The following is a 22,210-nucleotide window of genomic DNA, read 5'->3' as shown; positions in this document are numbered from 1 at the left end:
GAAATCGCGGCAGCGCAGCTGATTGGCTTCGATCGATGCAGCTAGCTAGCAAGGGCAGCGAGTTAGCCATTAGGGAGCTAGCCAGCTAGCGGTAAGCCGTGGTAGTGTCGCTCAGCTCGTCGAGGCATAGTTTGTGTCCCCACGGCAACTTTAAATGTCTCCGGTGCGGCTGATATACAGTTAAAGAAGGCTTCAGTGAAAGAAGGCCCGGGGGAGGTGTCGAGGCCGTGGTTTTGGTGGTAGGTAACGTTAAATTGGCCATTGTGATGTCTAGCTAGCGTTAGCAAGCTAAGGAGGCTAATATTGATTGTAGCAGGTAGCTCGCCCTAACACTGAGAATCAGCCTTGATGTGCTTTGTTGGATATCAACCGTCTGCACGTGGCAGCACGGTCGATTGCTTCTTGTCGTCGCCATTGTGTATCCGGCGTGTTTGGTGGTTGTTGTCGCTTTGGCCTCGCGTAGTCAAACGTAGCTATCGTAGCTAATGACGACAACGTGTAAATGGGTGTGTAGCCCGCAAACACGGAACCATTCGGACACAGCGTTGGCCGTCATGTGGAAATGTAGAATCAGTGAACGCTTCGGCAAAATTGATATTCGCGTTAGCGAGAGGAACATTTCAGTTTCTAACCAACGCCAGCTTGCTAAACGCTCACAGCAGCGTTAATGCTGTTTTTCCTCCTCTGGGGTCAGCTCATTGTTCCACTGTCCCACACCCCCCACACCCATCTCGCTGGCGCCGGGCAGGTGTCAACATATGGTCATGGCTATGGGGGGGGGCTGCCTGCCTGCCTGCCTGCCTTTTTCCTCATAACACATTTACACCTTTTGCTTTTCTGACCCTACCAGGTAGAGTTGACTCTGCAGGGGAAGATGTGCAATGGAATGACAGGGTCGATACCAAAAGCCTCGTGGGCCCACACCTCGGCCACCAAACGGTCCTTTTTGTTGCTGCTGGGACTGACTGTAGTGTCCACTGGGCAGGGGTCAGGTGAGACACAGGGTTTCATGGTGTCACTCACTCGCGATCCAGAGCTGCTGCGGGTTACGTCTGTGCTGTATTGACCTGTACTGTCTTTGCCGAACAAGCAACATCACATCTGCTTTGTCATGACTCAGACAAAACGGGTCGGGGAGTCCTGGCTGACAGGGAGTGTAGCGGCCGCCACCAGAGACTTAATCAAGTGTCTCTAAACACTGATTTCATTCAGTACAATTTGATCCTAGCATACTCATTTTCAGAAACGGTCCAGCCCCAAATCTACCTGACGTGATTGTGTTGTCTTAATATCATATGCTATTAGTGTAGTGCCCTACTAATATGTATATACATATCATTTTACTGATATATCGGTGTGTTGGTGCATGTTTTTTTTGTCTTGTGCGTTAAATTATTATGTTTTTAAGCAACACATTGCACAATTGTCATATTGAAAATTCTTAGATAAGATAAAAAAAATTATTATACAGTTTGCTCTTCTCCTTGTACGTACAGTGCTTGCTTTTGAATTTAATTTTTCTCTATCCTCCCCTTATTTTTCTATTTACTATGTCTGTTATGCCCCAGCCACCAATGCAAATTCCTTGTATGGAGGAACCTACTTGGCAATTAAAACAATTCAGTTTTTATATATATATATATATATATATATATATATATATATATATATATATATATATATATACGTGTGTGTGTGTGTGTGTGTGTGTGTGTGTGTGTGTGTGTGTGTGTGTGTGTGTGTGTGTGTGTGTGTGTAAGTGTGTGTAAGCAAGAACTTAACAGATTTATTCTCCCTAGATGAAAACTTCTTTAAATTTTGTTCATCCCATGCCCAATGCCGTTGGTACTGTTCAGTACCGTTGTTTGTGTGTTGTAATGTGTTGTATATGCATGACATTTCAATGTATGGATGTTTACCATAGTCCATCCACTGTCTGTATTACTGGCAGCTTCACTGGGTAACATATATAAAGCCAGTCTCAAAATATTTATTGCCCCTGATTCTATGAAAGAAAACCTTTTTCGCAGAACTTTCTTTTCTGGTCTACTCTTCCCAGGATGTGTGAGGCCGTACATGGTCCAGAACAGCTGGGTAAACCTCACAGAAAGCAACAGGGGCTTGTTCCCTGTGGGCACAATACTGCAGTACAGCTGTGACCCTGGTTACCTGCCAGATGGACCCAGCATCCTCACCTGCACCACGCTGGGGCTCTGGTCTTCTGAACCTCCTCACTGTATACGCAGTGGTGGTAAGACATTCTGTCCACCTCAGTCTTTTCTGGCTTGTAAAATAAGAATGAGTCCGCCTGCTCTCTCAAGTAGAAATCTTCTCTTTCAGTCATTTTCAAGTTTTATTGTTGTTGGGTATTTTTGGCAATTTTACTAGCATATAAAGTGAAAATAAAACAACAGCACATTGGCCCTTTTTAAGCTGGGCAGGTTCTTCATATACCTATACTGAATTTTTTTCCCTCATCAGCATGTCTACCCCTCACCAAACCGGAGAATGGGGGCTACACCTGCCACCCATCCCCCTGTCGAATGTTTTCCCACGGCACTGTGATCGAGTTCTTCTGTGATGAGGGATTCGATCTCAATGGAGACTATAACTACCTGACCTGTCAGGATGGACAATGGGACGGCCCCATGCAGATCAGCTGTGTTAGCCAAGGTTGGTCAGTCCTTAAAACTCCAATCTGTCTATAGGTGAATATGCTGGCCTTAAAGGTGCAGTAAGCAATTTTAGAGAAAGATTGTTTGTTGTTGATTTTTTCTTTTCTTTTTTTTACCGCACTGGTCGGGGCTTGAACCCACAGCCTCGTGTATTGGAGACCAACGCATAAATTACATTTTTCAGAGACAGTGCTCAGCAAAAAAAAAAAAAAAAGCTTCTTTTTTGTGTGCGGCGCACACATAACTGACAGCTAGCAGACTGTGAGGAAATATTTGCTGAATATTACACAGACAATATTACTATTACTAAAATTGCTTACTACCCTTACCTGTCAGCAAAATAATGCCTGACAATGTGTAGTTTGTAAAAGCACTTTGTAATACTGTTGATGCTGATCTCCTTAGATAGCAAGTCACTGTTCTGTCTAGCTCTGCTCAGACGACGTATTATCTCCTATTGTTTTTGCAAATGAAACGATGGCTGAGGCTCTTGGCAAGCGACCATTACCACCACCCGCTCCCGACAAGAAAGTGTGGACATCAAGTGTTTTGAATGTTGTCCCCCTTTTTAAGGTTGTATAAGACCCTCCATGGTGCAGCATGGCTCAACTAATCTGACAGACACCAACGGGAGCTTGTTCTCTGTGGGCGAAGTGCTGCAGTACAGCTGTGACCCAGGTTTCCTGCCGGCCGGACCCAGCATCCTCACCTGCACCACACTGGGACACTGGTCCTCTGAACCTCCTCGCTGTATACGCAGTGACGGTAAAGGCAAATCTCCCCATACTACTTCTGAATGATTTATACACGTACACAAATCAAAACAAACAATCTTACAATCATGAACCAATATGAGACATTAATATGTAGAGTTTTTACAATTAATTGTATTTCTTTCTTTCCATGGACAGTATGCCAGCCTCCATATCAGCCAGAGAGCGGAGGCTACACCTGCCACCCTTCCCCATGTGGAAGACTCTTTCATGGTGCCATGATTCAATACTATTGTGATGAAGGTTATGTTCTGAAGGGAGACTATAAATTCCGTACATGTCAGTATGGGAAATGGGACAATGAAATGCCAGTCAAATGCCTCATGGAGCAAGGTAAAGCTAGATGAGTTGACACATTTTTAACTATCAGATAAATAATTACAAGGTTCTTTGAAACGTTCTGTCTAAACAAAGCCTCTATTATTAAAGATTGTCTGCAGATGTTTACTTTATTTTTTAATGTCCCCCCTTTGTAAGGTTGCATAAGACCATCCATGGTTCAGCATGGCTCAACTAATCTGACAGAAAGCAACAGGAGCTTGTTCCCCGACGGCACAGCGCTACAGTACAGCTGTGACCCTGGCTACCTGATGGACGGACTGAGCATCCTCACCTGCAGTGCACTAGGACACTGGTCCTCTGAACCTCCTCGCTGTTTACGCAGTGACGGTAAAGACAGAACCTCACTAGAACTTAGAGCTTAGTGAAACAACTTAAAAGACTGATATCTTCATTGCATTTCTTTCTTTCCATTGATAGTTTGCCAGCCTCCATATGAGCCAGAGAACGGAGGCTACACCTGCCACCCCTCACCATGCCAAAGACTTTCTCATGGCACCGTGATTGAATATTTCTGTGAGGAAGGTTATATTCTGAAAGGTGACTATAAATACCTCACCTGTCAATACGGGGAGTGGGACGGCCAAATGAAGCTCAGCTGCCTCATGGAGCAAGGTAAAGATTAGATGACAATTTTGCAGTATCAAACAGATAATTACAAAGTTCTGTACAAATAATCAGTTTTTTATCTCACAGACCTTGATCCAACTTTACCACTGGGGATGCCCGCCTTGTCCATTGTGGCATCCACAGCCAGCTCGGTGGCGCTCATCCTGCTCCTCGTGGTGCTTTTTGTACTTCTACAGCCAAAACTCAAGTCCCTCCATCGGTGAGTTTGCTTGTTCCCAGTAATTTGCTATTGAAACCACAAACTGATGCGCACTTAAAATCGTAGAAACTATTGTAAGCAAAAAAACAACAGAAGTTGATAGATTTAAACTTTATTGTGGTCCTCCACACCTAGACGTGATCAGGGTGTGTCCGGTCAGCCCGTGTCCATCCTGGTGGAAGGAGTCCAGGTGACTCTGCCCTCGTACGAAGAGGCTGTGAGCCGCGGCGGAGCCTCGGCTTCAGCCCTCAGCTCCGAATCTCGGGTCCAGATAGTGCTATCTGAGGGACAGCATGCCACCGCGCCAGAGGCTGGTCCCTCTAGGCCTCCATCTCTCAAACAGCAGCATTCGGAGTTGGCTGTGGTCCACCCTGTACCACCTTCCACGTCTTCCTCATCTCCCTCACCCTCTACCTGGTCTCTGGAGCATGCAGGCGCGACAGCTCCTTCATCCTCACAAAGAAGGGCGTCTGCAGGCAGCGACCAACACAGCCTGTCTCAGGACTCTGAAACGGACTACTCTGATGGTAAAACCCCATTCATATGAAGTTCTTACTTATTTAAAGTCTCCACTTTGTACTGATGACATCTCTTTTCTACAGATATGCCATTGCTGAAGGAGGCCTGAAACATGCTGGGGCCTTTTGGACTTACCTGAGACAGCCAGAGTTGCTACTGATGCCACTGGTGAGTGGGATGCCTCTTTGAGAGTTTGTCAACACATCTGTCAACACAGACCAGCCCGGCTGAAGAGGCTCTAAGTGATGCAGTGGATCACTCAGAACAGTTCCTCTGGCCATCCCAAAGGAGAACAAGAGAGGGGATTCTCATGTAGATACATGCTTACGTTTTTTTTAGAGGAATTCCTTCACTACTCATGTATGTCTTATGTCTAAAGCTGAGTTTGAAAATGTAAAAAAAAAAAACTGAAAGGAACAGGCACCTCCGAAGGGAATGTGTCTGTGAAGGCTGCTGAATGAATTGACTGATGTATTTCAGATGGATGGGCAAAGCTGCAAACTTATTTTTGGAGCTATTAATCTTATCAGTGTCTCGTTGACTGTTGCTTTTTTTATGCTCATATCGTATCACACCATTTAAGACACGCATTAAAAAAGATGCATGAAAGCCAGGTTATCTAGACTGCTTTCCAAGTCATGTTCACTCACTACATTGTCTTTTTGTGGTTATACATCATTATTTATGGGTTATTAGTCATGACACGCACCATTCCACATGTCACTATATAGTATAAGGCTGCTTGTCCACCCAAATCTTTTTTTGGATCGAGGGTAAAAAAAAAAAATCAAGTGACATATTTTTTCTGGACTTACATTCAACAAATGTCATCCTGACTTCCTTTTCTTCTTACCCTTTCCCCCAATGGCCTTACCTTTCCACTTCTATGCACAGGTATCTAGAAAATGTTCAATAAGTCATTTTAAAACTGAATGTCGGTTAAATGCCTCCACTGCTTAGTGATATCATGTGTGGTCAGACACATCACTTGTACACTGGAAAATATTATCTTCTTAATTTATTCAGGCTGCTTGGAAACTCCTGTTTTAAGGAAACTAAAATGTGTATTTTATTTATTTGTGTCCAGAATGCTGTTGATCAGCCATGGCTTCTTTTTAATGCGTCCACAACTCTTGGAAACTTAAAAAAAAAAAAAAAAAAAAAGGTATTTTCACGTTGCTGCTTCACTTTGAATTCTCCTGCAGGCACGTTAACACTAAGTGGCTGGGAAGATCAAACACAAAAAAATTTGCAAGTGTATAGCTTGGTGTAATGTCAGTGTTCACTTTGTTTGACTGTGTCCATTCAGTTCACCTTTGGACTGAGAATTCTCTTTTTGTGCAGATGGTATTTTAATATATGTGAGAAGTTTTAAAATTCAGTTTGCCATGTATTATACCATATGATCCTGTTTGATTAAATATTATTTGAGATGTTCAAGTTGCCTGAATCCTTTTTTTCTTTTTCAATCGACTGCTTTTCAGATATGGGATTAACCTTTTTCGTTACACATTTTAATTAAATTAATTAATAGCAAATAACACATTTAATAACCAAAATAAAATAAAATAAATGTGCTGATATTTATTGCATCATACAATTATCTAATTTCTATATTACATGATTTTATATACAAATATATGAATACAAGATCTAATATATAAGTTTCTACAACTTCACAACCACTGGTTGTAATTAAGTGAAAAACATTAAAGTGTTAGTTGCAAATCCAGTAACAATCTTTTTGTCAGTATCAAAGGTTTGAGTAAAGATCCTGAGACAGAGAGTGCACTCAGTATGTAGCATTCAGCCCCTCCATTTTTCCCGCTGCAGCACTGGGTCTGTCGCTGCGATGCCGTCATGGTTGTTTCACCTCCTCATGTTTAATCTCAACACTGGCATATCTTGTATCTGTAACAGACGGATGATATTAGACTTCTGCGTTCTTTACGAAATTCAAAACACCAATGGCTACCTATGTGCTTGTGTGAGCCCCTCCTCCAACCCCTCTTCTCAGCCTCGCTCCACAAAAACACACACACACACACACACACACACACACACACACACACACACACACAGGCAGCTGTGACAGTTACCCTCAGCTGGTTCCTTGAATGTTTGGTAACATCTGAAACACAGGGTCAGGAGAAAGGCCTCGATACACTGGAATGACATGTATATCAAGGGGAAGAAAAACATGGGTCCAATGACTTCCAGGGGAAAGGCCACCTTTAGGATGGCAAAGCACAGCTGGATGTTTTGACACCCCGTCTCCATGGAGATGGTCCTACTGCATCTAAATGAAAAAATTGAGTCATTTGTCGTTTTGACAGTGTTATTTGATTTTGATACTAAAATGCACCAGTTGTTGTACTGCATCTGAATCAGATATCTTTAAATAACAGGGTTTCTTTCCAGGTGAATTATTAGAAGCTTTTCAATGCTGTATGACAGATTACTGGAAAAGTCATTTTTTATATGCATCTACTCTACTATACAGACAATTTATTACAGATCTGGGTTGAAATATTACCACAAGACAACCGTGGACAAGGTATTCAAAAAATGTACTCAAAAGTCACTATTACAATATAAAAATATTCAATTTAAATCTACTAAATGCCTTCCAGTATGAAAGTACTAAATATCAAACAAACCCGAAAAGCAGAATTTTGCTCTTAATTGTTTTTGATTGGATTAATTGTTCACAAATCATGCACATGCTAAGACTGTATCGTGTAAAGAGGGGTCACTAGTAGACATTTTCATTTTGTGGAGTCACAAGCAAATAGGTTGGGAATCAGGAATGTATACAGCTTTGTCAAAAAGGGGGAGATTGTTTCAGCTGCAGAAATGTTGATTAATTGAGGACCGTGGTGAAACTTTCCAAAATGGGAACAAACTAAAAGAAACTTGAAAAGAATCTTGAAAAGTAGACAGGCGTTTTGACCAGGATTGGTCAGATCCAGTGTGCGTTCACATACTTTGCACTGAGTCCGCAAATGAGAGATAAGACAAATCCCAGGATAAAGCCAATCAGTGGCATCAGTGCGGCCGCTACCAGGTTCTCTGGTGTGAAGGCTGTCCATATCAAGTCTTTGATGGCTGCACAGGACATGATGACAAGTAGGATGCTGGAGACAATCAGGATGCCGAGACCAACCTGTCAAGACAGGGTGAGCGAAAGCATGATACAAGAGGCCACAATTGCACATACCCTTTCTGTTTATTTGGACAACACACTACACCCACGCCATGTGATGAATTGTTTTGCTAAACACAACTTTGTGTCCAATTGTCCTTTTTGTCTGAGACATTGCGACGTGTCACAGCAGGAAAGGTTGAAAGTCAGCTGAATTCCCTGGAATTGAATCAAAAGATCTGTTCCTGTGATGGCTGTGTTCATGAGAGGAAGATTTCAGGAATCTTACTTTTTTTACCACTACTGAGTAGTTTGGCTTGTAGTGATTGATGGCGATGCCCATGGCGCAAGGCACCAGTGTGAACACGAGGGTTAAGGTGATGCCAGCGTATGGGACAGCCTTTTCCAGACCGGGGAAGCCTTGGCAGTAGATGTAAAGCAGCAAAGGCATCAGACCCATGGCCGCGAAGCTGGAGGAAGTGGTCAATACGATGCTGGAAGGGTATCGGAGAGAAGAAGAAGCATTATGAGACTGACGAGTCTGAATGTGTCAAACTGTAAACTGCATGCAAATCGAGGCTCTTGTTTTGTACATTTCTGTTTATCCAGAAATGTCAATAAAACCAATTGCTCATCACCCAGCTTAACAAAGGAAATTACTTTAGCGATTTGCATTCTTCCAACAAGACAGGAGTCAACGCATCAATAAGGGTTTACCTGAGGCTCATGTCACCCTTAATGGCAAGGGAAAAAATGTTTGATAAGCTTCCTCCTGGAGAGCAGCCACATATGAGCAAAGTCCCAGCCTTGATGGGGTCCATCTGTAGGATTTTGGCCAGACAGAAAGCAGTGAGGGGCATGATGCCAAACTGGGACACCAGTGCAATGGCTACTCCTCTTGGACGGAGGACATGGTCTTTGATTTTGGAAATCTCCATCGTACAACCGAGGGATATCATGGTGATGATGAGGATGCCCATGGTGAAGATGTCGATGACTGTGTTATTCGCGGACAAGTCATCCAGGTAAACCATGCTTCCATTTCGAGAAGCGTTCACTCGGCTGTAGATGTGTGCTATTCCTGTCTGGACTTCGGTCGCGTTCATTGCGGCACTCCTCCAAATCCTGTGCTGTGTTAGGATTACTCTTCTGTGGCTTCCACCTGTCACACAAAGCAAATGAAACAGATGCATGGCAAAAATTTAAATGTCATTATTTAGATATTCAGTTAGCCTATCTTACAGCACAGAAGTTGCCCGACTAAATGAAATATGTCGCCTCTTACAGGCAAAACAAGGAGCTGCTGCTGCAATATAAGCATTTGCGCCACCTCCGGGCAAATAATGTGATATTACAATGCTTCTTTTCCTTCTAGCAATTTTGAGTTTCAGGCTTGAGAAAGCTGGCCCTTAGTCACGTCACTTCCTTATTTGTCCTCTAGCTGTTGTCACCAGCAAATATGTGCATGCTTTTACACGTGACCGACATAATGACTAGAAAACTAGTTTTAGAAAGCTAGTTTTCTAGTCATTATGTCGGTCACGTGTAAAAGCATGCACATATTTGCTGGTGACAACAGCTAGAGGACAAATAAGGAAGTGACGTGACTAAGGGCCAGCTTTCTCAAGCCTGAAACTCAAAATTGCTAGAAGGAAAAGAAGCATTGTAATATCACATTATTTGACATGTCAAACCATAAGCTAGCTGGACAAACAACTCATCTCAAACATTTCCTGACACAATTAGCACGTTGGTTTCACATACCCAAGACTCTGGGTTCAAGGCCCCGCCAGCGCAGTAAAATCATCAACAACAACAACAAACAGATAGACAAGATTTCTCAAAAACCGCTTGCTGCCCCTTTAAGGAACCAAGTGACATCGATGGCCAGGTATCCAACCACGTCCAGTTGTGCCTGATTCAACTCTTCTTTGTTTCCTAAGTGATATGGAGTAATGGATACCAATATTATTTCGTAAAAATCTACAAATGTTCTGAAGAGAACAAATACAACAGTTAATAGTTAACTCAACACACACAGGAGAGCCATACTGATTCACTGCATGACATATTCCTTCATTTCAAATTGCTTTCTTTGAAATGGTGAGAAGAATAATTATACTTGCCATTTTTATGTAGGCTATGAAAGGAATTTTGGTACAGCATGGCTCTTTTTTTCGGATGGCACTGGAGTTTCACAGCACAGACGGATGAGCTTTAACTCTATTCTTTTCTGGGACATTTCACAATAGAAATGGATAATAATGATAATGGTAATTCAAATAATAATAATAAGAAGAAGAAGAAGAAGAAGAAGAAGAATTAATAATAATAACAAAAGGACAAAGTAGTGTCGATCTCACACTTAAGAAAACAAGACGTGATACATTTCTTACCGTCAGCTCAGGCCAGCAGGTTTAAGCCGTTCTTCCCAAAGACTTGTTTGCATCTGTCCTCACATTTTTGTGCCTAGCTCCTTTTTTCTCTTTTGGGACCCTCCCCTTCTATCTATCTCTCTCTTTCTCTCTCTCTCTCTCGCTCTGTGTCACATGGACTCATGACAGCACGATAGTTGTGATCACTACAACTGACTCCAGAAATAAGCCCTTAAAAAACACTCCGTGGAACCCCCACCCAACGGTTGTCGTGTTCATGTGTTACCCAGACTTCAAGTAAATCCAGCTTTTATGCTATTTACTGGAATTCACCCCTTTGCATAGGGACTTGTTCCCCTAGTTCCTCTTTTTCTGGGCACCGTGGGAAAGTTTGGCATTGGGGGGCTTCAATAACATGTATAGAATGTTATTGCTTCTGTACCTTTAAAGGGGCGCTGTATTCATTTGGCCTAATTTGCATGTGTGGACTTGCAATTAATATTATGCAACCAGGCAGAGGAATGAGTTTGCCTGGCAGAGTTACCAGTCTTTTCAAAAGGGGCACCCTGTTGTCATGAGACTGGGGTGCTTTGTACACCAAGACTATATCAGCTACGTTGAACAAGGCTCAAATGTTGTTGCCCTAATCTCTAAGGTATAAAAGAGATCAAGTCAAAGTTAGAAGGGCCAGATCCTAAAATCCTTATGCACCTGACAATCAGTGGAATCTCTTGAATGTGAGTTATGTTCACTTGTGTTAACTCCACAGACAAAGAAGTCTTGGTTAAAGGCATAAATACAGAAGACATTTGGTACAAGGTTGAACCTTGGGCAGAAATAATGCAGATGAGAACTTAATCAATTACTAAAATTCTGCAGGAAATTAAAAAATCCAACAGAAAGAGAAGAGGAAGAAAACGGGGATGACGACCAATTGCCAATCTGTTGCCTATGATTGAATCGGAGAACGACGAAAAAAAGCCGGTGTTGCGTGAGGTTCTGGGAGGCAATAATGACATTCGATTCTACACAAGACAAGCAAAGTATCCTGATCTGTATAATACAATGAACAATATTTCAGATTTTTTTTCTATGAAAAAATAGGTATTTGTTCTGTATCGGCATGAATATTACACTCCAACAATCATATTTCAAAAATCTTTGTGTTGCTAAGTTCTCTAAGAAAATGAACAAGACAAAGTCCTGATACTTCAGCACACATTTTTAGGTTGTATATAAGCAGTGATAACTTGCTCTGGAAGCTATTTAATGGCCCTATGGAAGAAATTGTGCAGCCGTGAATGGTGAGTGGGGGTGGGCACTGGGCAGCCAAAGTGAGCTTGGACATCTGGCCTCATAATCATGTGCTGGAAGAAGAGCCATTGTAGCACACTATTCTGCTGACAATTACCAAGAATGTTATCTGATTTTATATTGCAGCAACACTGATTTATTCATGCCATATTTTTTCTAATATATTTTTTACAACACTACAGGAATGTTACTGTGATCCACTGGATAATAGCACTGGAGATCCTGAGACTGCTGTGTTTGCAACTTGTAGGAGAAAACGGTGTGGTTCACAAACTAATCATTCAAAAGAACAAATCGTCCCGGTGATTGGTGAAAGAGCTGAACTGAATCGCTGCCTGCAACAATTCCTTCTCAGGGGGGCACTTGACCAAATACGAGTCATTCTCAGCAGTCAAACATGCCGTTTCATCCCATTTTATAGCATCAAATAACGAATTCAAAAAATAGATAGAGATAGATAGATAGATAGATAGATAGATAGATAGATACTTTATTCAGCCCAAGCTGGGAAATTCCGGTGTAGCGGCAGCACGTTTCACACAGCACATATTAAAAATATATACAATATACAGTATACACAAATAAATTTAAAATATAAAATTGGAAAAAATATAGAGAATAAGAATGATACAATTTAAATAACTTACATGAAGTATTAACAGTGGAAATAGTGCAAGTGTGCCAGGATTTATGTATACTGTTTAGCTTAAACAAAGTCTATCTGTCAGCCAGAAGTGAGGTGTTACAGAGTTTATGACTTGGGGCATAGGTTATATACCTTAGCAGTGTAAACTTTAGGAAGAGTTTTTTGTCTGTTGTCATGTAATAAAGGACATCTATATCCAGAGGGGCTTGTTTTGTCCCAATTTCTTTCCCTGTTATATAACCATAGACTGAAGTTTATTGTATGTTTTTCAGAATCAGCGTCTTTATTATTATTATTTTTTGTTACTTTATTAGGTTTTCTCAGTAGGCCAGAGATAGAGGAAAATGGGGCGATCAGAAATCTCGGGGTGGCACACCAAAACCAAAAGCCATGACTGAATTTCGGGAAAACTATTATGCCGTTGTAGTATATTTTGGAGTTTGGGATTTGAGGTTTGGAGAGTTGGATTTTGTTTATTTTGTTACCTTAGTTATTTAATACTCTTGTTTCCTTCTTACCTTCACTTGGGTCCTGCTCCTTCATACCTGTGACACTTAAACCTTTAACTATTATAAAAAATATACTTGATTGTTGATTTAAATGGATAGTACCTAATGTAAAATGTATTTGACCCAATGTAAAACATCACCAAAAGGAGAATTTACTATAATTCTGCTGCTCTTGTATATATTAAATAGAAGCTGCTGGGCTATTTATTATTGTACTTAGACCTAACTTTACTATTTAACTATTATAAAAATATATTTAATTGATTTAAATGAATAGTACCCAATGTCAAATATCACATAGAAGCATTTTACCCCCATGAAGCATATTATGCATTTGCTACTGCAACTCTCTGGGCTCTCAGGTCCTTGACGGTGCCACTGAATAAGTAAGATACACTGTTCAGTTTTTCAGTGTTTGAGTTCAGGGAATTGGGCGAGTGAAAGGGTCTTTATGATGAGTCAATACTTGTTTTTCCAGACGCTGGGGGAAAAAAGGGCATAATGCACACACGCCTAAAAAAGGTACACCGCGTCTAAATCCGCGGGCTTGTGGGAAATGTAGTTCAACTTCGAGACATCGCGCTCGTGCAAACCGGGCTGCGTGTCGGCTAGCGACAACATTACCCACAACGCCTTGCTCTGTTCGCGCATGCGCCGTGTGCGTTTCCCCCGTCCATGTGTAGGCGAATCGCGTGTGGAGAGACCGTCGATCGTCATGTCTCTGCCGTAGCGCAGCCCCCAGCGCAGCGCCGTGCTCGCATGTTGTCATTCGCCTCCGGGTCGTCGCTGCACTTTGTTTTGACAGCGGCTCGTTTTTTTCTTTTTCTCGCACCACTTTCGCTTTTCACCGAAGAATGAGCGAAAACGACGACATCGAAGTCGACAGCGATGTATGTGGTTCCGTCTTCCTTCAGAGAGAAGCAGCTAGCCAGCATGTTAGCCAACTTTAACAACCCTGTCAATCCATCTCGCTGGTAGCTAACGAGCTAGCTGTGGTACTCGGCTAACACTTCGTCTCATTTGACGACTCGGGCGGGAGGGGAGGGAGGGAGGGAGCGGCGGGGCTGTGTCGAACTCAAACTCATCCGGCCGGCGCGTGGGCTGAAAGTTGAGCTGATCCCGTCAAAGCTGCTCGACGCCGTGTGTTTCGATTTCAAGGAAATCGACGACGACAACAACAACAACAACAACAGCAACTGCTCTGACTCCCTGACAGTTCTCCTTGTGGTCGTCCATGTCGCTGCAGTCAGCTGAGGTCACGCTCACTCTGTGCATCAGCTCTGTGCATCGAAACGCTGTGCTGCAGCAGGTGCAGCTTCGGGCGCACGGAACAGAAACAGGCGAGGTCTGAGGCGAAGCTGTCCGCCGTGAGGGGGTCGTCATCTGGTGTACGGAGGACTCCTCGGCGTATTTTGACATAATGCAGCCCTTGTCTTTTTGTTGTTGTTGTTTTGTTCGCGGATAAGGGGTAACCCCGTCACGTCAGCCTGAGCTATACACATATATGTATATGTGTGTGTATATATGTATATATATATGTGTGTGTATATATATATATATATATATATATATATATATATGTGTGTGTGTGTGTGTGTGTATATATATGTATATATATATGTGTATATATGTATATATGTATATAGCAGAGGGCTACCTGGTTGATCCTGCCAGTAGCATATGCTTGTCTCAAAGATTAAGCCATGCAAGTCTAAGTACACCTGGCCGGTACAGTGAAACTGCGAATGGCTCATTAAATCAGCTAAATATATATATATATCCCCCCCATGCAGCCCTCTCTGGACCAATTCAGTTTGGTGATTCCATCGATTTGATAAATATTTGCAATCATTTACACGTTATCATCATTTATATGCATGCTCCGTACACGCTTGCACGTAACAATAACTCCAAATAAAAAATGTTGCTCGCAATTAGCCCATAAAAGCTTTTTATACCGCATTCAATGTTATGTCCTGGCAAATTCCCCACGTCAGCTATTATGGCTGATCCTGTCAACCCACACCGCACGTGTTACCTGTCTGTAATTGATCATCACAGACACACGTGAACTAAAGAGTCTCCGGCTTCTGGCCGCAACCACAGGGTTCGAGAAGACGCCGTGTCACCATTGGTCGTATTTAATATCTTATCAGTGCCATTTGTATGATTTCAGCTTTAGGCAGGCTGTTTTCTGATCCTTAACTTCTGACTGACCGACAGCTGTAAAGCTACATCAGGTGCACAAGGGGTAGACTGGAGGCAGACACATGCTCCTATTGTGTTTTCGATCATGGTGACAGTTGTCGCCACGTTGTCGTCTCTCTCCTGAGTTAAACCTTTGCACACATTGTCGTTGCTTGTTATTGAACATAAGATTAGATTTCCTGGTAGCCGTAGGAAATTAAAGGACTGAGCGCAGCGGACAGAAACTCAGACTGTAGTCCACGATAGAAAAACGTAAAATCCCACTGAACTCGGTGGGTGTTGGAGTTGATATGGAGTTCTTGTGAAGGACAATTGGTGTTGAGACCGTCAGGGGTGGGCCTGTCGCAACAACGTCTTTTTGTTGCATGATGAATTGTCTCAGAAATAATTGCGATAAACAGTATTATCATAATTTTAAGACCTTTTTTTCACACTGAATCATTTGAGGTTGGTAGTTGATTCCTACACGGTTTGTGTTGCTGCTGAGAGAAATGTTATCGAAAGTTTAGACTTGCAGTTTAGCCCTCAGACAAAACAAGAAATTGAAGACATGGTGCCTTTAGAAAAATATTATAGTTATATTTCATAGACCAAAAACAGTGGCAGAAGCAGCAAGACTTGCTGGACTGTTGTTGACATTCGTTCTTATGTCAACAAACACACATGTAGACACAATGGATGTTACTGATATCAATAAAAATTATTGATTTCATATTCCTGTATCCTACGATAATGTAATTATCGTGACAGGCCTAAGGCAGGGTGTGCTTTTCCAGCGCAAATGCAATGGAAAGCAAACAGCACGTTAACCACGGTAAACAGAGATCACATCCTTTTCAACATTTATACACTATAGGTTCCTGTTATATAATTTCAGGAAATTTTTGATTTCCATACATTGACAAAAGCACTGTATGAAGATAAGAGCGTCATTTATTTAATATTTAAAGCAGAAATATATGCACAGTGCTGCTTTATGCTGCTTCGTCTGGTTTCTTCTCCTGTTTGAGGAATAACATGGAAATCAAGTTACAAACATCATTTTTATTTTGTGTCTTGTGTGTATAATTGCCCCGTGACAAGTATGAACTCTGACCTTTTGCAGGCAGACAAGCGAGCACATCACAATGCGCTGGAGCGCAAACGCAGGGACCACATCAAAGACAGCTTTCACAGTTTACGAGATTCTGTGCCTGCATTACAAGGGGAGAAGGTGAGTATTTTTAAAAAAATTTTTTTGAGAATTAAGAACTACGTAAAGAGAAAATAAATAATTTTTGGAACACCGAAGCTGCTTTTAGACCTGCGCTGAAGTCTGGGTGTTTTCCTGAAATCTTCCCGGAAAATGTCAAACTAAGCCCAAGTGAGAATACAGCAGGAAAATCTGCGGAACATTCACAGCAAGCGAATGGGCGTGTTGATGACTGTGTTGTCAATTCCACCACATTGACTATAAACAAAAACACTGTTGTCTGCATTGAACTGATCGCCACGTCCCCTCTCCTGCACGCTCTACCCAGAGTCCCACAGAACGTCCCAGGAGTTTTCTTTTTGGTGTGAATGCGTCTGACTTGAGACAATCTCCTGCTGCGTTCATCATATGTGAACGGCAAACTGCAGAAATACTGGCCCACTTAAAGGCCAGTATCGAATTGTACATTCACAAAAGGAAATAGCAGGTTTGTCGCTGTAGATTTAGTAATTCATCCATCCATCCTTTTGCCCGCTAACTATTTGCTTGGGAACGAAACTCGGAATGAGATACTTCCTAATTTGCATTACTCCAGGAAAGCAGACAGATGTCACACAGTCAGCACCAACCCTTAGCACTTATTTCCTTTACTGCACTTTTCTTGTCTATGAATTGTATGTAGTTGAAGGTGTGCAGAGCACCATTGTTATTAATGATGACTGTATTCTGACCCAAAGCTGGTCAGCAAAAGCAGTATAAAGCAGATTAACAGTTGATTAGGTAAGTGAATAATATGTTGTACCTGAACGAACAGACACTACAGCGTTGCCCCCTGGCTCTCTGAAATTTCTGCTGACAGAGCTCTGTTAAACAGGCGTCCCGAGCACAGATTCTAGACAAAGCCACCGAGTACATCCAGTATATGAGGCGGAAAAACCATACCCACCAGCAAGACATTGATGACTTGAAGAAGCAGAATGCTCTGCTGGAGCAGCAGGGTAAGTGGAGCAATGTTTTTTTGTCGTTGAATATAAAGCGCTACGTGGTCTTTCTGTTGTGATATTCAGTATGTGATATGTGTGTACGTACTAATTTTCTATTTGTGTTTTTTGACTGTTTGCAGTCCGCGCTCTGGAGAAGGCCAAGGGGAACACTCAGCTCCAGACGAGCTACTCCTCCGACAGCAGCCTGTATACGAACCGTAAAGGGAGCGCGGTGTCCGCCTTCGACGGAGGGTCCGACTCCAGCTCCGAATCGGAGCCAGACGAGCCGCCCAACAGGAAGAAGCTGCGTGCGGAGGCCAGCTAGACTCTCTGAGAGGACTCTCTCTACCCACCAGCCCTGACTTCCTCTTACCTGCCTGCACTCAGCCCTGCCTTCTTACGCCTGTCCAGGAGTCGAGGTGGAGACTGAGTGAGAGAGGTACTATTGTGTATGAAACGCTTCTACCTTCCTTTTTCCTCCTGGCAAAGCATCCTCTTGTGGCCCCGAGAAACGACTTTTGAGACCTTCGCAGTGAGGCAGCTGTGCAGTTTTTGAAGGGTTTAAGCTCTTCAAGCCTCATGATCACCTTTCATAATCTTAAGTGGAGAAGACACGGGGTATGAGGCTTCAGTAAAGCTACAACAAAATAACCCTCGTCTTTCTCTCGGTTGTTTTGTACGTCAACTGCAACCATGTGGAGGAATTGTCAAACTTTAAAACCTTTTGACACAATGTTGATTTGGGATAATTTACCCTTTTAAATATTCATACTTTTCCAGAAAAAGAATGTGAAGTTGCTTTTGAAAATAATGTACGGTATACAAGAGGAGACACCCCCCCCTTCTTCAGTGTAGGTGGCTGAAGTTTTTGTCTTTGACATTTTAAATGTTTGTGTAATCAGATGAATCTCTCTATTTATAGTGATGCACCAAAATTGATTTCTTATCCTTATATATTCATATGTCTGACCGCCTTCATGTGTGGCTTGAGATTTTCCAGAGAACATACAGGATGAACTAGTTGACCTGTTGTTTTAGTGTTTTTTTTCACAGGTTCAACTATTCATTTCCCTTCTATTTTTAATTGTTATTAAATAAGATGTGGGTATTAAAAAAAATCCCCTAATGGATACTGAATGTTACGCAATGCAGTTCAAGGGCAGTGATCTTTATTTTTATTAATGGAAGTCCATGTCAGTGTGTAGTATATAACACTGTATACTCTTAAATGGTGTCAGTTCTGCAAAAGAAAATCCTTCCCTTGAAATATTTGCCTGTGCTGGGAGCGTTTATCTTTCTATCCTTTTTTCCCTTTTTTGCAGAGGTAAATAAGTGTGTATGTAATCAATATTTGTTGGTTCCATTCCATGGAAATTACAGGTATGTTGTACATACTGCCAATGGTTGTCTTGCAAGTTGAGGCATACCTTTATTATGAGACTATAAATAAAACTATTTTATCCTTTTGGGATGTGTTTGTGATCCAGTGTGGAGTTTTTTCCCGTAAGATCTTATAGATGATAAGTAATGGCATTAACGCAGTTAATGAAATGATCTGAAAAGCAATCAAGGGGATAGCTTACTTAAACAAGAACGATGGTAACTCCTTAAAAGGTTTTGATCACAGAACAATGTTTGAATTGTGGTTGCATTGGGACCCCCTTATTTAGATGAGCACTTAAGAAAGAAAGCAGCTTTTATCCTTTGTAATATTTTGTGAAATCATATGAAATTAAAACTAATTTTATTGTAAATATTACATAAAGTTATGATAATTATGTTCCATGTCATTTTTTCTAATAATTGCCACGGGTAAGTGTTGTGTTTGTGCTGAGTCAATATACTGTACTATAGTATATTGTTGACTCAGTGTGATTAGTCCTGTGATAATGATAATTTAAAAAGACTGATAAGCAATAAAACCAACACCTAAAACAAGCATGTTCAAAGCAATTAAAAACAATAAAACCAGTAACTATCAGGTGAGAAATGTAGGACCATTGTATGTGGAAAGCTGATCTGAAGGTGTGTTTTGATTAGTGGTTTGAATGTGTCCAGGTCAGTACAGTCACGTATGGGTAGGGTGTTCCAGAGGGAGGGGGCTGCAATGGTGAAAGCTCTGTCACCCCAGGTACGGGGCTTGGTCCTGAGCGGTGGGGAAAGAAGGTTTGCGTCAGAGGAGCGGAGGTTACAGGGGGGATTGTGGCGGTGGAGCAGGTCTGTGAGGTAGGAAGGAGCCTGGTTATGGAGGGCTTTGTGGGTTAGGAGGAAGACATTAAACTGGATGCGTTAGGAAACAGGGAGCCAGTGGAGGTTCTGAAGTACGTGAGTTATGTGATCACGGGAAAGGGTGTGGCTGAGGAGACGGGCAGCAGAGTTTTGGATGTATTGGAGTTTATTTAAGGCTTTTGCAGGTGAACCATAGAGGATGTTGCTGTAGTCAATTCTGGAAGTGATGAAGGCGTGAATCAAAGTTTCGGCAGCAGAGAAGGTGAGTGATGGGCGGAGACGGGCAATGTTTTTGAGGTGAAAGAAGGCAGTTCTGGTTATTTGGTTGATGTGTTTTTCAAAAGTGAGGGTGCTGTCAAAGATGACTCCCAGGTTACGGATGTGTGGGGATGGAGACAGGGTGGAGTTGTTGACAGTGAGACCGAAGTTATGGGTTTTCTTTGTGAGCGATTTCGGGCCGATGAGCATCAAGTCGGATTTATCGTAGTTGAGTTGGAGAAAGCTGGTGTGCATCCAGGTTTGAATATCGGTGAGGCAGTTGGTCAGGGTGGGGGATATAGCTGTGGTGATGGATTTGGTAGACATGTAGATCTGGACATCATCGGCGTAGCAGTGGAAGTGAAGACCATGTTTGCGTATGATATTTCCGAGTGGTAGGATATAAAGGATGAAAAGGAGAGGACCAAGCACTGAACCTTGGGGGATGCCTTGTGACAGAGGAGCAATGGAAGAGTTGCAGTTGTTTTTAATGTGTATGAACTGTTGTCTGTTGGTGAGATAGGAACGGCCACTGATGTTGCAGTAGGTTTCCAGTCAGGACAGGAGGATGGAGTGGTTGATGGTGTCGAAAGCTGCAGTGAGGTCAAGCATGATAAGAAGGGTGAGGTGGCCAGAGTCAGAGGAGAGGAGGAGGTCATTGGTGACTTTGAGGAGGGCTGTTTCAGTGCTGTGTTGTGAGCGGAATCCAGATTGAAATGGTTCAAACAGGTTATTGGAGGAGAGGTAGGTTTTAATTTGGGCAGCGACAAAATTCCAGGATTTTTGATAGGAAGGGGAGGTTGGATATGGGTTGGAAGTTGGACATGGTGTCCGGGTTTAGACCAGGTTTCTTGAGGATGGGGGGGACTGATTCAAGCTTGAGTGTTGTGGGGACTGATCCGGAACTGAGAGAGGAATTGATGATTGTAGTGATGAGCAGGGCGATGGATGGTAGACAGGTCTTAATGAAAGCTGATGGGATGGGATCAGGGGTGCAGGTGGAGCTGTTCATACCTGTGGTGAAATGTGAAAGCTCCATAGGAGCAGCACGGCAGCCTAGGGCAGAGGCACCGCGACGGTGCTGGGTAAATGGTTCTGGAGAGAGCGGGGCCGGGCACGATAGGCGACCGGATCTGCCCTCCCAAAAAAAAACTATCAGCGAACGTAGCAGCCGCGCATCGGCCGATGCCGATACATGTAAAAAACGCAAACATCGGCCGATATTATTGGCCGGCCGATGTATCGGTCGAACACTAGTCTATAAGTAGTCCATGATAGAAACGTAAAATACGAGAAAAAAAGGTCATCTTTCACGACAAAACAGAAGGCAAACTTTTTAAGTACAGTCCATATGCGTCAACGACATAGGCTTCAGGGTTAAACATTATATAAGACAGAATAAGATAAGATTAGACATTATTATCAGAATACTCTTAAGAAATGTGTCATGCGTCCCTTGGATACCCTGTCACATAAATTACAACAAAATAAAAAACATAACCAAACACTAAAGCCAATACACGCACACACATACACGCACCTGACACTCCTTTCTTTAACACGGTTTGCTCCATCTGCTAGTCTAAGAAAAAATTGACCTATACAGAACACAATGAGGCATTAAACAAACAACATTAATCAAGCATCTCCTCTACTGCTAAAATTAAAGCACAGCAACTGCAAATTAGAGATAATCAATTATGAACGTCATCAGCTCCATCGGGCCCATTCAAACTGGCAAGCACGTGCAAAAACACACACAGACCAAGAGGTGCGCTGCCCCAGCCGGCCGGTAAATGAGCAAGGCATGACAGAATAGAGAGATGCTCAAACTTGACACACATACAAGACACCAGACTTGGACAGAGGAGAGAACTACCAGTACAATTACCTGATTGCTGAGTTGTCTTCTCCCCCCTCTTCTCGCGAAGCACAGCTAGGCTTCATCCTCAAACAATATTGACCACCTTTATTTGATGTTCGTTGGAGGAGGGGTCTCGCTTAATTCGCAGGGCCCCGCCCCCTAGGGCTGGAGCCAATCCCAGCTACCAATGGGCGAGAGGACAGATGGCAGGGCCACATACAGAGACAAACAACCATTTACAACTTTATTCAATGTAAATGTTGTTGTTTTTTGTTTAGTTTTTAACTGTATTGTTGTACCCTCATGCTGTGGGATACTGAAGTCTAGCTACCCATTAAATAAGCCGCTATAT

General features: G+C 42.5%; 3 protein-coding genes across 5 annotated transcripts; 2 read left to right on the top strand and 1 right to left on the bottom strand.

Annotated features, from left to right (window-relative positions):
- The first annotated feature begins 85 nt into the window (after positions 1-85).
- LOC118286577 (sushi domain-containing protein 4) lies at positions 86-6,575 on the top strand. 2 transcript variants are annotated; one of them, XM_035611104.2, is made up of 11 exons: positions 86-239; positions 851-992; positions 2,060-2,251; positions 2,482-2,673; positions 3,249-3,440; positions 3,587-3,781; positions 3,926-4,117; positions 4,208-4,402; positions 4,484-4,616; positions 4,752-5,143; positions 5,219-6,575. In XM_035611104.2, exons 2-11 carry the CDS (start codon positions 875-877, stop codon positions 5,242-5,244), a joined length of 1,827 nt encoding a protein of 608 aa, XP_035466997.2. In that variant the 5' UTR covers positions 86-239; positions 851-874; the 3' UTR covers positions 5,245-6,575. The 2 variants fall into 2 exon arrangements, with proteins under 2 accessions (XP_035466997.2, XP_035466996.2); XM_035611103.2 differs by having other exon boundaries at positions 3,249-3,446.
- A 129-nt stretch (positions 6,576-6,704) lies between these two features.
- On the bottom strand, positions 6,705-21,918 carry LOC118286580 (sodium/bile acid cotransporter-like). Its single transcript, XM_035611112.2, has 6 exons — positions 21,886-21,918; positions 8,998-9,442; positions 8,570-8,774; positions 8,123-8,301; positions 7,235-7,434; positions 6,705-7,046 (listed from the first exon to the last, which is right to left on the bottom strand). Exons 2-6 carry the CDS (start codon positions 9,384-9,386, stop codon positions 6,994-6,996), a joined length of 1,026 nt encoding a protein of 341 aa, XP_035467005.1. The 5' UTR covers positions 9,387-9,442; positions 21,886-21,918; the 3' UTR covers positions 6,705-6,993.
- On the top strand, positions 13,801-18,989 carry LOC118286582 (protein max). Of its 2 annotated transcripts, none has more exons than XM_035611118.2 (4): positions 13,801-14,014; positions 16,438-16,545; positions 17,399-17,522; positions 17,648-18,989. In XM_035611118.2, the coding sequence occupies exons 1-4, from the start codon at positions 13,979-13,981 to the stop codon at positions 17,830-17,832; spliced, it is 453 nt and encodes a 150-aa protein (XP_035467011.2). In that variant the 5' UTR covers positions 13,801-13,978; the 3' UTR covers positions 17,833-18,989. The 2 variants fall into 2 exon arrangements, with proteins under 2 accessions (XP_035467011.2, XP_035467010.2); XM_035611117.2 differs by having other exon boundaries at positions 13,803-14,014; positions 17,384-17,522.
- Positions 21,919-22,210: the final 292 nt, after the last annotated feature.

The sequence above is a fragment of the Scophthalmus maximus genome, chromosome 15 (assembly GCF_022379125.1).
Source record: "Scophthalmus maximus strain ysfricsl-2021 chromosome 15, ASM2237912v1, whole genome shotgun sequence".
In the NCBI taxonomy this organism is placed as follows: domain Eukaryota; kingdom Metazoa; phylum Chordata; class Actinopteri; order Pleuronectiformes; family Scophthalmidae; genus Scophthalmus; species Scophthalmus maximus.
The sequence above is the reverse complement of the archived record's forward strand: the minus strand, read 5'-3'. Positions and strand labels throughout refer to the sequence as shown.